Source organism: Sceloporus undulatus, chromosome 2 (assembly GCF_019175285.1).
Source record: "Sceloporus undulatus isolate JIND9_A2432 ecotype Alabama chromosome 2, SceUnd_v1.1, whole genome shotgun sequence".
Lineage (NCBI taxonomy): Eukaryota > Metazoa > Chordata > Lepidosauria > Squamata > Phrynosomatidae > Sceloporus > Sceloporus undulatus.
The window spans coordinates 258,015,315-258,027,225 of NC_056523.1; the positions used below are offsets into that span (position 1 = coordinate 258,015,315).

The window sequence follows — 11,911 nt, forward strand, 5'->3', positions numbered from 1 at the left end:
CTTTTCTTGATTCTTTATAATGAATTGATGCCAAATGTCTCAAGTAGAATACATCAAAACTTCACTGTTTTACTTGCTTTATTCTGGGATTTGTTTAAGCATTATGGGTTTTTGTTTTTTACTCACTGAAATTTCCTCACCTTAACAAATTTAAACCTGAGGAGACAGGTATCCATAATTAAAAGTCTAAGTTAGGCAAGCCTCTACTATCTATCAAGCAGCATGATGCAAACACTCATCAAATATTTTTGTGCCTACTTGAAGTATTTCAGAAGACAATCTCATGACAGAATTTCAGTCTGTGTTGCAACCTGGTTCTCAAAGTCTGCAGGAGAAGAAATCATAATATTCCTTAAAAATTATCAGGATTAATTACAATCCTAATTACATTTAACAGGAAGCAAGCACCTTTGAAATTAGCTGGATTGACTTTCACATAATTATATAAAGAACTGAACTGTTAATTCTGACACAATATTTCTTCATTATAGATTTACCCTGAGACAACATTGTAGTTGAGAGCTGGATGATCTTTTGATACAGGAGGAACAAGAGGTTCTGGCTGCCATTCTTCAATTAATTCTTCCTTTTCCTAAAAGAGAGATAAGCCAAAACATTGACATTCATCCATCTTATTGTAATGGTGATGAAAATATTGTTGGATCTAAATGGATGGCAACATTTATACAAAATTAAATGTAATCAAGGCAGATGGATTTAAATTATGGTGACTGAAATGAACAAAATAGATAATTCGGATTCAGTAATTTAAATGAAGTTTCCCATTTTATAACTCACATTTTCTACATATACTACACATACTAATCAGTTAGTACAACAACTACAAAATACCTGTTTGGACATGAGCCTCTACTTTCCCTAGAAAAGATATGTCCAATTCGAATTACATAGTGAAGCTGTCCTCCACAGGAAAGATTGGGGCTTTTTTGGTCTACTGATGGACAAGATCATCAAAGTTGTGGATTTCTCTTTATAGATTCACTATGCAAGATCACATACTTGAAGACTGGAAATAAACCCTTCTCAGCATGATTCATTTCTCCGTAAAACACATATAAGAGTGTGCTGCAATTGCTGAGAACTTGCTAGAAGTACAAGTAGTGAATGTGAGTAGTGAATGGAACAGTGTTCCACAATGAGTGGCAGGCAAAATAATAAACACTCATAATTCCAGAAATCAACACACTGACAAGCTCAGATAGGCAGAAGACATAAATTAGGCATATAAGGTACCACAGATGTTCCTTGTGAAACACATGGCTGGGTATGCTGAATTCTAGCATCTAGAATGATGTGCTGGTCCCTAGATCTACTTACAATAACAAAGAGAATACAAATTGAGTATCTCTTATCCAAAATGCTTAAGACCAGAAGTGTTTTGGATTTTGGGCTCTTATTTTTATTAGTTTTTGGAATATCTGTACATATAAGTACATAATGAGATATCTTGGAGAAGGGATCCATGTCTAAACACAACATTCATTTATGTTTCATATACACCTTATATATAGCCTCAAGGTAATTTTATACAGTATTTTTAATAATTTCATGCATGAAACAAAGTTTGTGTACACTGAACCATCAGAAGGCAAAGATGTCATTATCTGAGCCACTCATGAAAAAAGTTTCAGTTTTTGGAGTATTTTACATTTTGGAATTCCTGATGAGGGAGACTCAACCTGTACATGTTCTACTGTGTCCTACGTATCATATTACTGACCACAGAAGTTGGCTTTTCTGTGGTTTCTTTTGCAGTAATGCAAAAAATAAAGAACAAATAGTTCAATTATAAGGACAGACCTTGCCATGTTTGCATTCAATGTGAGGTTTAGACAAATTCACGTTATTATTTTTAAAGCCACTGTTGTTTATTATTGTCAGAACATTTAGAAAAAGAACATGTGTGAAGACATCTTTAAAAATAACTGATTTTATCCACTCTGGGTGACAAATAGAACACCACACAGCAAGGAAGCTGTACTCAGTTGCCCCACAGTTTAACAGATCGCAGTTCTGCCAAACAACAAAAGCTTTGTTTTAACTTGACAAGAGATAATATAATGTGCCCCCCTGATACTGTTGGATTGCAACTCCCATTAGACTAATTCAATTTCAATATAAGCCTATAAAAGTCACCGTTCCCCATCCCAGATGTAAAGAGCCATTTCCTAGCTTGTTTTCTGCTGCTCCAGAGAATAGGACCTGGAACAAAGGATTCAAACTACAGTACAGCAAAAGAGATTCCACCCCAACATTAGGAATTCCACCTCTGACAGTAAGAGATACCCCCTTGGAGTGTGGTGGAGTCTCCTTCTTTGGAGGTTTTTAAACAGAGGCTGGATGCCCATCTGTTGGGGATGCTTTTATTGTGCACTCCTGCATGAAAAGGAGTTGGACTGGATGGCCCTTGTGGTCTCTTCCAACTCTGATTCTATGATTCTAACTTGGGAACTACAGAATTATAGGATCAAAAAAGCATGTAAGCACTCCCTGACAGCAACCCAGGAGGTGAAGTGGTCAGAAAAAGAAGATTTAACTGCAGCAGTGATTATTACTCTGTTGCTGCAATCTTAAAACATACCATGCTTCAAAAGTCCCATTTCACTTGTAAGCTAGTAACCATTACTGTACTATTAATTTCACAACTATTTTTTACAAAATGTAAAAACTATCAACATCAATGGATTAAAAAAAAGAACTGGACAACATGCTTGTCAGTAGTTATCAGAGTTACAAGCACAACAGAGGATTAACATTCAGAAACAACATACCAGAAGAACAGCTTCCTATCCTGCTCAGGAAATGTCCATAACTTTCGTTTGCTACTACTGGGGAAACAGACACAAAAGTAGATGGACCACTGGGAGATCCAGCAAGTCATCCTTATGTTTCATCAAATTCAGGGATGGTAATTGTGTGGCCCTCCAGATGTTGTTGATCTGCAGTTCCCAGCAGCTTAACTAGCATGTTTAATGGTTATGAATGAAGGAACAGCTGTAGTTCAACTACAACTGTAGGATCGCCAACAATTCCCATACTAATCTAGTTCAAGGATGGGGGACCTTTTTCAACCAGAGTGCTGAATTCCATTTCAGAGAAGGCTTCAGATCCACATACATGACAAAATGATAATCATATTTTAGCTTAAAGCACTTGCTGCCAGCAACTAAGCATTAACAGAGGCAATTCAACCTTTTCAACATTGGAAAAACTAGGACCAAGGCTGGGAAACCGTCAAACAGTAATATTACGGTGAAGCAGGTGGATCCACCAGAGAAATACCAGAGACTCAACTAGGACCAAAGGTGACCACACTGGGCATTCAGACTAGATGTTCCTCAGCTCTGAGGAGACAAAGATCATGTTGTCTCACAAGTCTCTTTAACACAGCACTATCTAAAATGGTAAATTAAAACACTGAAAGCAGGTGTTTAATCGAGCAATTCCTAGTATCTCCAGTGGATAAAACAGACAGATGAGATACAACACATACTGCAGGGGTGGGCAAAGTGTAGTCAGTGGGTCACATGTAGCTCCCATGGTTGCTTCTGTGGCTCCTAGGGTCAAAGGTGTTTGTTTGTTTTTTAAATACAAGGAAATTTAAGTTCCACTGACTTTGTTGTTAAAAAAGGATTCTTTGGGGCTTGAAATGGTCCACAGATGTCTTAAAAATGGCAAATGCCCCCACATACCCCAGAGAGGGTTTAGGAAAGAATACATTTTAACTTTTTTTGTGGTAGGTGGGATTCAACTCTCCCAAGTCACCTGGAGGACTCCTGACTCTCTCCACTTGCAGCCTTCCACAGCTGGCCACCTTGATCTATTATATCTTTAAAGTTCTGGAAAGAGCAGGTCCCAGAATCTTTCAGGGCTCTAGTTTTTGGTGGGTTTTTCAGGCTATGTGGCCATGTTCTAGAAGAGTTTCTTCCTGACGTTTCACCAGCAACTGTGGCTGGCATCTTTAGAGACTGCTTGCCTGGAGAAAGTTGGGTGTATATATACTGTGTGAGCCTGGGAATGCAGGAGTGATTTGCATGTGTATTGTTCTGTTGCTGATGGCAGGCCTCAGGCTGGGAGCCTAATACAAAAGAGGATTAGTGTCTTATATGCCGGGTGTCGTCTTTTAGGGCAGGTGCTGAAACTTCCGAGCCGGACTGGAGAATCTGCAGTTGCCACATATAGTGGGGGGAGCTCAAAAACAGCTGCATCCCAACCATATGCGGTGACCGTATGAAAGCACCAAGGGCGGCACTGCACAAGTACGGTAGAAGAAAATCCACTCAGCAGGATTCATGGGAAGAAGGGACTTAACGTGGTCCCGATGACGAGGTGAGGGGGCACTTCACTGGGAAGGTGTAAGTGAATGGTGGAGCAAGCTGCAGGCGTCCAGGACGCCCAGGGCATGGAAAAAAGAGCCATGTTTGTGCTACCACTTCGACAGTCTTGGCGACAGGGAGAGCTGAACAATCCAAGCAGGCCTTGTATACAACAAGTTTTCTGGCTAAGTACCTGCATGTCATAAGCATTTGAATTAAAATTACCATACTGAAATCAAATCTGATGGGTTTTTTAAATTTTTATTTGGTGTGCGTTGGAAGAGGGGTAGTCTTATACGGTGAGCATATCCCAAACTCTATATTTTAACTGGAAAAGTTGGAGGTTGTCTTATATGCCCAGTCATCTTACACAATTATCAGAATGTGACTCTTATTTCAAGCATTACATCTTCAACAATAGTTCTATTAAGAATGCTTCAAAACATCAAACCTTAGGTGTGAGGTCAGATCTCTCTTGAAGCTTGTATGTTTTGGAAAAAAGTAGTCTGATTATCCATAGGATCAAAATGCCTTCCAAAATAAGATGGTAGGTTGGAGCCTAGGAGTTAAAGAAAAGTACTGATTATACATTAATACTACCATTAAAATTGCACTCTCTTTCAGAGTATTTGTGTTAGAGTCACAATTTCTGCTGAGATTCAGCTTGTAATATGATTGTTGTGACTGTGCAATAAGTGCTTTCAGGAGGCCCAGTATTATCTTATCAATGTAGGTTTCATGAGGAGAAATGTATACACACATCTTAATATAACGTGGGAATATTGTATGGGTTTGAAACTGCAAACTGAGCTCCAAAGTGACCTGAAATAGCTTTGTTTTGGAGCATCTATGTGAGCATATTAAAATAAATATTAATGGAGACAACACAGCACAGTGTTTTGAGTGCTGGACTACAACTGTGGAGATCAGGGTTCGATTCTCCACTTGACCATGACACCCACTGGGTGACCTTGGACAAGTCACAGTCTGTCAGCCACAGAGGATAGTAATAGCAAACCTCCTTTGAACAAATTTTGCCAAGAAAACCCCATGACAGGTCACCACAAGTCAAAAAAGTCTTGAAGGTACACAAGAACAACAACAAAGGACTCTGTATATATTTGGCATTTTTATTGTCTGTTTCTAATATGGCCTGTTGATTGATTTATTTAAAAGGAAAAAAACCATAAGACATTGGAATCCCAGTTTCATGATGAGAAACGGAATTGCAGAACACAGCACAACTGTTCAGAATGCAACTTACAATTTACTGAACAGCTCTCCATACACACAGTACTGTATAATTTTTACTTACAATAGGGAAGAAAAATATATGGCCCTCCAGATACTGCTGGACTGCAGACCCCATAATTCCTTGTCACTGTCTGTTATGGCTAAGGCTGATGGGAGTTGGAGGCCTGCCTGTTCCCAACCCCTGCTATAAGAAATGATGCTGTATGGGAGGGCCATTCAGTTGCACAAAGGTTGTAGCAACACACTACCATCTTCTGCAGAAGTTTTGAACTACAACTCGAATTTTCCCTCACTACTGACCATGCTACTTGAAGTTGACAGTACCTATCATCCAAAACATATTAAGAAGGACAGCAGAGGAGTAATGGTATAGAACCAAATAATACCAAAAAGTCAGTATTTTCATGAAATTCAGATATAATTGCTTAAATTAGTATCAGGTGAACATCAAGTAGTATTTGGGATTGAGCAGATTAACTGCATACCTTTGACTGTTAAGGCCAAAAGGTTAAGTTTCTTTTTCAAATAGCAATATCTGTGATGGTTTTGTTGAACATTGTTAGAACTGCAGGTCATGTGGTCTTGTTTCTGGAATGTCTTCATAATTCACCACTTACCTAAACACAATCCCTTTTCACCAGTTCGCCAGGTCTACCAAACTACTCTGAGACACAGGTTTCTATGAGCTGGCAACATTTTGTATTTATTGGTGAAAATGACCTAACAAGATGAATTAAGAGATGGACCTTCAGAATGAATAGTTTGCTAACTCTGGCTCAACCCTCTTGAGAAATCTGAGATTTAATTTTAAAATCAATTTTCAAAGGCTTAAACCAAAGGGGAAAACAGTGATCATGAATAATGCAGCTGAAATGGATGAGAGACAGCTTTGTACTAGATCTAACAATTGAAGCATAATCATATTAGTCTATACAGAGATTGTTACATGCCATCAAGAAACTTCTTACTTGTGGTGAACCTATCACAGGGTTTTCCTGGCAGAATTTATTCAGAGGAGGTTTGCCCTTGCCTTCCTGAGGTTGAGAGAGAGTTACTTGCCCAAGGTCACCCAGTAAGTTTCTATGGCCAAATGGGAATTCAAACCCTAGACTTCCAGTGTCCTATCCCAATGCTCAAACCACAACATCAGGCTGGCTCTCTGTTCAGACTGAAGTCCCCATATTCAATGGAGGAATTTAATGGAGCTTAGACCCAGCACCAGTGGATCTTCAAGATCTCTACAGAGTACATATGCTGCCCACAAACCTCTACAGCAGAAATGAGGAACACTTTGCTCTCCAGATGATGCTGGAGTAAAACTTCCATTAATCATAGCCAGCAAAGCCATGGTAAGGCATGAAGGGACTTGGAGTACAACAATACATGCCCTATACACTGCAAGGTCAGGAACTGAATTTGTAAATTTAAATGAAGAGGGCTTGATCTTAGCCACTGAGCAAAGTTCCTCCACTTCTGTTTCCCAACGTAGAAAAAAATATTGTTTGCCAACATTTAGAAACTCAGCAATAGATGTGAGAGAAACACAGAAGTACAGTCAGCGCTCCATATCCACTGATTTTTATTCATGGATTCAAGCATCCTGGACTTTGTAGTTTGATGGTAGTGGTTTGTGTCTAAAGGATTTGTTTTGTCCCCAGAAGAAGCACTACCTCCACCCCTTTACCTGTAAACTGAAACTGCTGATTACACCCCCTGCACACCCACACAACTCAAACCAATTCCTTCCTCTTCCTGTGATTTTACTTTGTGGTGCTTCCGTGTTGCAGCGTTTCCTGTAAGATAGTTCTGAGTGTCCCCTTCCTTTCAGTCTTTAAGGTGGTTTTGTGATCCTGCTCTGCGTGTGGCTGTAGCAATATCATGTGTGGAAGAAAGCTTGCTCACAGGTAATGCAGTGCAAGGGTGTATCCACATTACACAACTGCAGCCTGTGAATCAACCCGAGAGCCAGTGTAGTGGTTTGAATGTTGGACTGTGACTCCACAGTACTTGTCACGGAGCGGGTGGATAACTATTTACGCTTGTTTCAAAACTGAATGTGTCATTGAAAGATGGCTGTATCTATCTAGATTCCATTTTTAAAAAATAGGTATAACTTAATGCCTTTGGAGCCCTGATCACCCATGTAGTTTTTCAACAGTAAAAATCCTCAGCTGAGTTCGGTTGGCCCTCCAAACCATACTTCTGGGTGGCATGTTGGACTAGGACACCGGGAGACCCAGTATGACCTGGAAGGAGGAGGGATGTATTATCTAACACACCTTAGCATCTGAGGCTTTGAAACTGGTATTATGGGAGCACTTATGTGAGCGTATTAAAGCGAGTATGAACTAAGCCACGTGACGGAGCGGTCTGAGTGCTGGACTAGGACTCTGGAAACCAGGGTTCGATTCCCAGATTGGTCATGAAACCCACTGGGTGACCTGAGGCAAGTCACACTCTCTCAGCCTGAGGAAGGCAAGCGCAAACCTTTCTGAACAAATCTTGCCAATAAAACCCATGGCAGGGTTGCCTTAGGATCAGCCATAAGTTGGAAAGAAGGTGTCACACTCTCTCAGCCTCAGAGGAAGGCATGGGCAATACCTCCTCTGAACAAACCTTACCAATAAAACGCTAGGACAGGTTTGCCTTTGGATCAGCCATAAGTAGGAAACAAGGAGTCACATTCTCTCAGCCTTGAAGGAAGGCAAGGGCAAAGCCTCCTCTGAACAAACCTTGCCAAGAAAGCCCCATGACAAGGTGGCCTTAGGGTCGGCCATGAGTCAGAAACGCCTATTACAGTGGTCCCCAAACTATGATCTTCATTAAGGGCTTTTGGACTTCGTCTCCCAGAATCCCTGACTATTGGCCAACATGGCTGAGGCGTCTGGGAGATGAAGTCCACAATCTGTTCTTAAAGGGCACGGGGTTTGGGGACCCTTGGCCTAGAAGGTATACAAAGACAACAGCAACGACGATACCTGCCCCCACCCCTTTTCTTCCAATGGTTCCCAGGCCGCCTCAGCCTCCCTCTTCTCCCCCGCGGCGGGACTCACCTCATAGAAGGCCTGAACCATCTCCACCAGCACCCACTGCTGCCCCACGCCCGCCGTAGCCGCCATCGCCTCTAGGCACTTCCGGGTCTTGGCGGGAGAAGGCGGGGCGCGCGGGCTTTACGTCACGCAGCGCGCGACAGAAGGCGGAGCGCGAGGCAGGGAAAGGGCGGTTGCTAGGTCCTAAGAGAGAGAGCGCGCCTGGGTCCTTCAGAGTGGGCGTGGCTAAGCCTTGTAAAAGTGGGCGTGGCTAAGCCTTGGTGGCCCTTCAAGGTCCCAAGTATAAAGTGACTACTGTAAAGAACGTATAATGAGCCAAAACTGCCTTGGCTCATTGCTAGGGAACTCTGGGAACTGTAGTTCTGTGAGGCATTTAGCCTTCTCTGTCAGAAAGAGAGAGCTCTGGTGCCACTATAAACTACAATTCCCAGGATTGCCTGGCACTGAGGGCAGTTAAAGCGGTCTCAAAGTGGATTAGGTCTGCAGTGTGTTTTGGACCTATAAAAGCCTCCTTTATCTTGGAAGTGTAATAAACCCACTCTTCAACTGACCATAAAGCATACATAATAGCCTCCAGAGCAAGGCTGCATGGTGGGGTTTGTCACACAAACACAGCTATGGTCCAAAACACACTGCAGAAATAATCCAGTTTGACACCGCTTTAACTGCCCTGGCTCAGTTTATTGAGTTTGTTGTAGTTTATTGTGGCACCACTAGAGCTCTCTGACGGAGGAGGCTTTTCAAAACAGAAAACCTTTAAAGAACCCCCTGGGATGCTATATTGCTTTAATGTATTTTTAGATACAGTATATTTATCTTATTTTAAAATTTTTATTTTACTGGTTTAATATTAATATTATATTAATATTATTAATATAATCAATATTAATTATATTAAACTAATTATAGTAATATTAATATAATTAATATATTATTTTTGTATCTTTTTTATTGTATTGTTTTTAATGTTGTAAGCCGCCCTGAGTCTCAGTCCTGGGAGAAGGGCAGGATATAAATGAATACATATAATAATAATAATAATCAGGCTAAATGTCTCACAAAACTACAGTTCCCAGGATTCCCTAGCACTGAGCCAGGGCAGTTAAAGCTGTCTCAAACCGGATTATTCCTGCAGTGTGTTTTGGACCCCTTCCAGGGATTTAACAAGCTTTTGTTTGTATTTCTATGTTGGTGGAGGGTTGGGGATTGTGTAGTTTTATGTTTTACTGTATTATGTATTTTTATCTTTTCATTGTAACCCGCCTCGATCCATAGGGAGAGGCGGGCTAATAATAATAATAACATAATCATAATAATCATAATAATAATTGTATTGATCTTTTGTCTTCACAGGACCCACTGCTCTTCGATAACTGCTGCCTCCACCACCTCAATTTGAACTCGACTTTCCAATATGAGCTTTCCCGGAAAGAAAAGTGTTTAATTCAAAACGAACAATCTCTTAAACAAGAATTACAATACAGATTATTTATTTAAAATATCTAAATTAAGTATCTCATGCTCTCACACACAGACACAACACATCTAGCTAACTCTGACTCTAACTGCGCTAAACACTCAAACTCCTAAACCCCACTAATTCCTATTTTTTATAGACTATCTCTCCAACTGTCAGAAACCAGTATTTTTTTCAAAATCCCTCAAATACGTATTCCGCCAACTACCACTCACTCCTCACATTTGATTCTCCCATGCTCTTCCAGCAGATCCTGACCTTATAATGTCTAATACATAACTATGTTGCCTTAATAACTAATCAACATCATTCCCAGAAAATGTCCAGAACATTACAGTGCTGTTAGGTGATACTGCCGACTCCTGTTCTGCACGTGTGACTAGAAATTCAGGAACCATAAAGCAAGCACCGTTCTGGTTTTCTTCCACATTTTCAGCTGCAGTGATATTTTCTGGCTCACCTGTGCAATATTTCTCAAGGGAGCAATTCACCTGGGATCAATGATTATATCATGGATGGGATGAATTACCAGTGTAACAGCCCTCGTGAGCAAAATATTCAGTAGCTTATGAAACACTGTAATTTCAGTCATTTGTAATGACATCAGATGGGAAATAAAGTGTTGTGGGGGAGGACTGAAGTAAAAGTACATTTCAGCTGTTGCCCAGGAGCAAAGCAAGCAGAGAAACAGGACTGGGATCCTGTAGTTCTAGCACAGCCATACCCTCCACTTGTCTGGTGGCTTTGCTTTAGACTCCGCTTACACTTGATGAGTCTCTCAGTAAATTGACTCTCTCAATAAATGAAATTATATTTAATAAGTTGTGATCAGACCTAGGGTTGCCATAATTCTGGACCTCCAAACTGGGACAAATGTAGGACAAAAGTAGGACAAAATTTTCAAATGTAGGACACATTTTTTAAAAATGGAGGGCACGCAAAAATTGATTATTTTTAGAAAATGTTAATATAAATGCATGTTTCTTAGGCGTGATCAAAATGGAGGACATTTTGGCATTGTTCCTAGACAGATGGCAGAAACGGACTTCCCTTTCTGGCCAACCTTCCTTCCCCATTCCAAACAGCACATTTGGGCATTGAAGAGGAGGAAGAGTGGAAAAGGCAGAGGAGGAGGAAGAGGAAAAGAAGAAGAGGAGGAGGAAGAAGGGGAGGAAGAAGAGGAGGAGGAGGAGGAGAAGAGATGGAGAAGAAGAGGAGGAAAAGAAGGAAGAGGAAGAAGGGGGAGGAGGAGGAGGAGGAGGAGAGGAGGAAGAAGAAGAGGAGGAAAAAGATGAAGAAGAAGGGGAAGAAGAGGAGGAGAAAGAAGAAAGAGGAAGAAGGGGAGGAAGAAAAGGAGGAGGAGAAAGAGGAAAGGCTCTTTTCTCTGCCTGGCTGCCTCCGTCGCCAACCGAGGAAGCCAGGCAAGGGAATGGGGCCTCGCTGAAGCGAAACTCCAAACCCCTGCCTGGCTGCCTCCATCGCCGTTTTGCCCCCACCCCCGGGATTCCCCCCCCACGACGGAGGCAGCCAGGCAGGGGTTTGGGGCTTCACTTCAGCCGTCCTCCAAGCCCCAGCCAAGCCTGGAGGACTCCGCGATCGCGCAGGAGCCTCCAGGGCATGGCTAGGGCTTGGGAGATAGCTGTGCTCCAAGCCCCAGCCAAGCCTGGAGGACTCCGTGATCGCAGAGGAGCCTCTAGGGCATGGCCAGGGCTTGGGAGATAGCTGTCCTCCAAGCCCCAGCCAAGCCTGGAGGACTCAGTGATCGCGGAGGAGCCTCCAGGGCATGGCCAGGG

At 41.7% G+C, this 11,911-nt stretch overlaps 1 protein-coding gene across 2 annotated transcripts in view; it reads right to left on the reverse strand.

The window, feature by feature from the left end:
- Positions 1 to 8,750, reverse strand: part of SPTLC1 (serine palmitoyltransferase long chain base subunit 1) — a 29,717-nt gene extending 20,967 nt beyond the window's left edge. For both annotated transcript variants that reach the window (XM_042451392.1, XM_042451393.1), the window contains exons 1-3: positions 8,645 to 8,750; positions 4,789 to 4,896; positions 498 to 592 (exon numbers count right to left, since the gene is read on the reverse strand). In XM_042451392.1, coding sequence (XP_042307326.1) covers positions 498 to 592; positions 4,789 to 4,896; positions 8,645 to 8,710 — 269 coding nt within the window. In that variant the 5' untranslated portion in view covers positions 8,711 to 8,750. The remainder of the gene's footprint in view (positions 1 to 497; positions 593 to 4,788; positions 4,897 to 8,644) is intronic.
- Between the last annotated feature and the right edge of the window lie 3,161 nt (positions 8,751 to 11,911).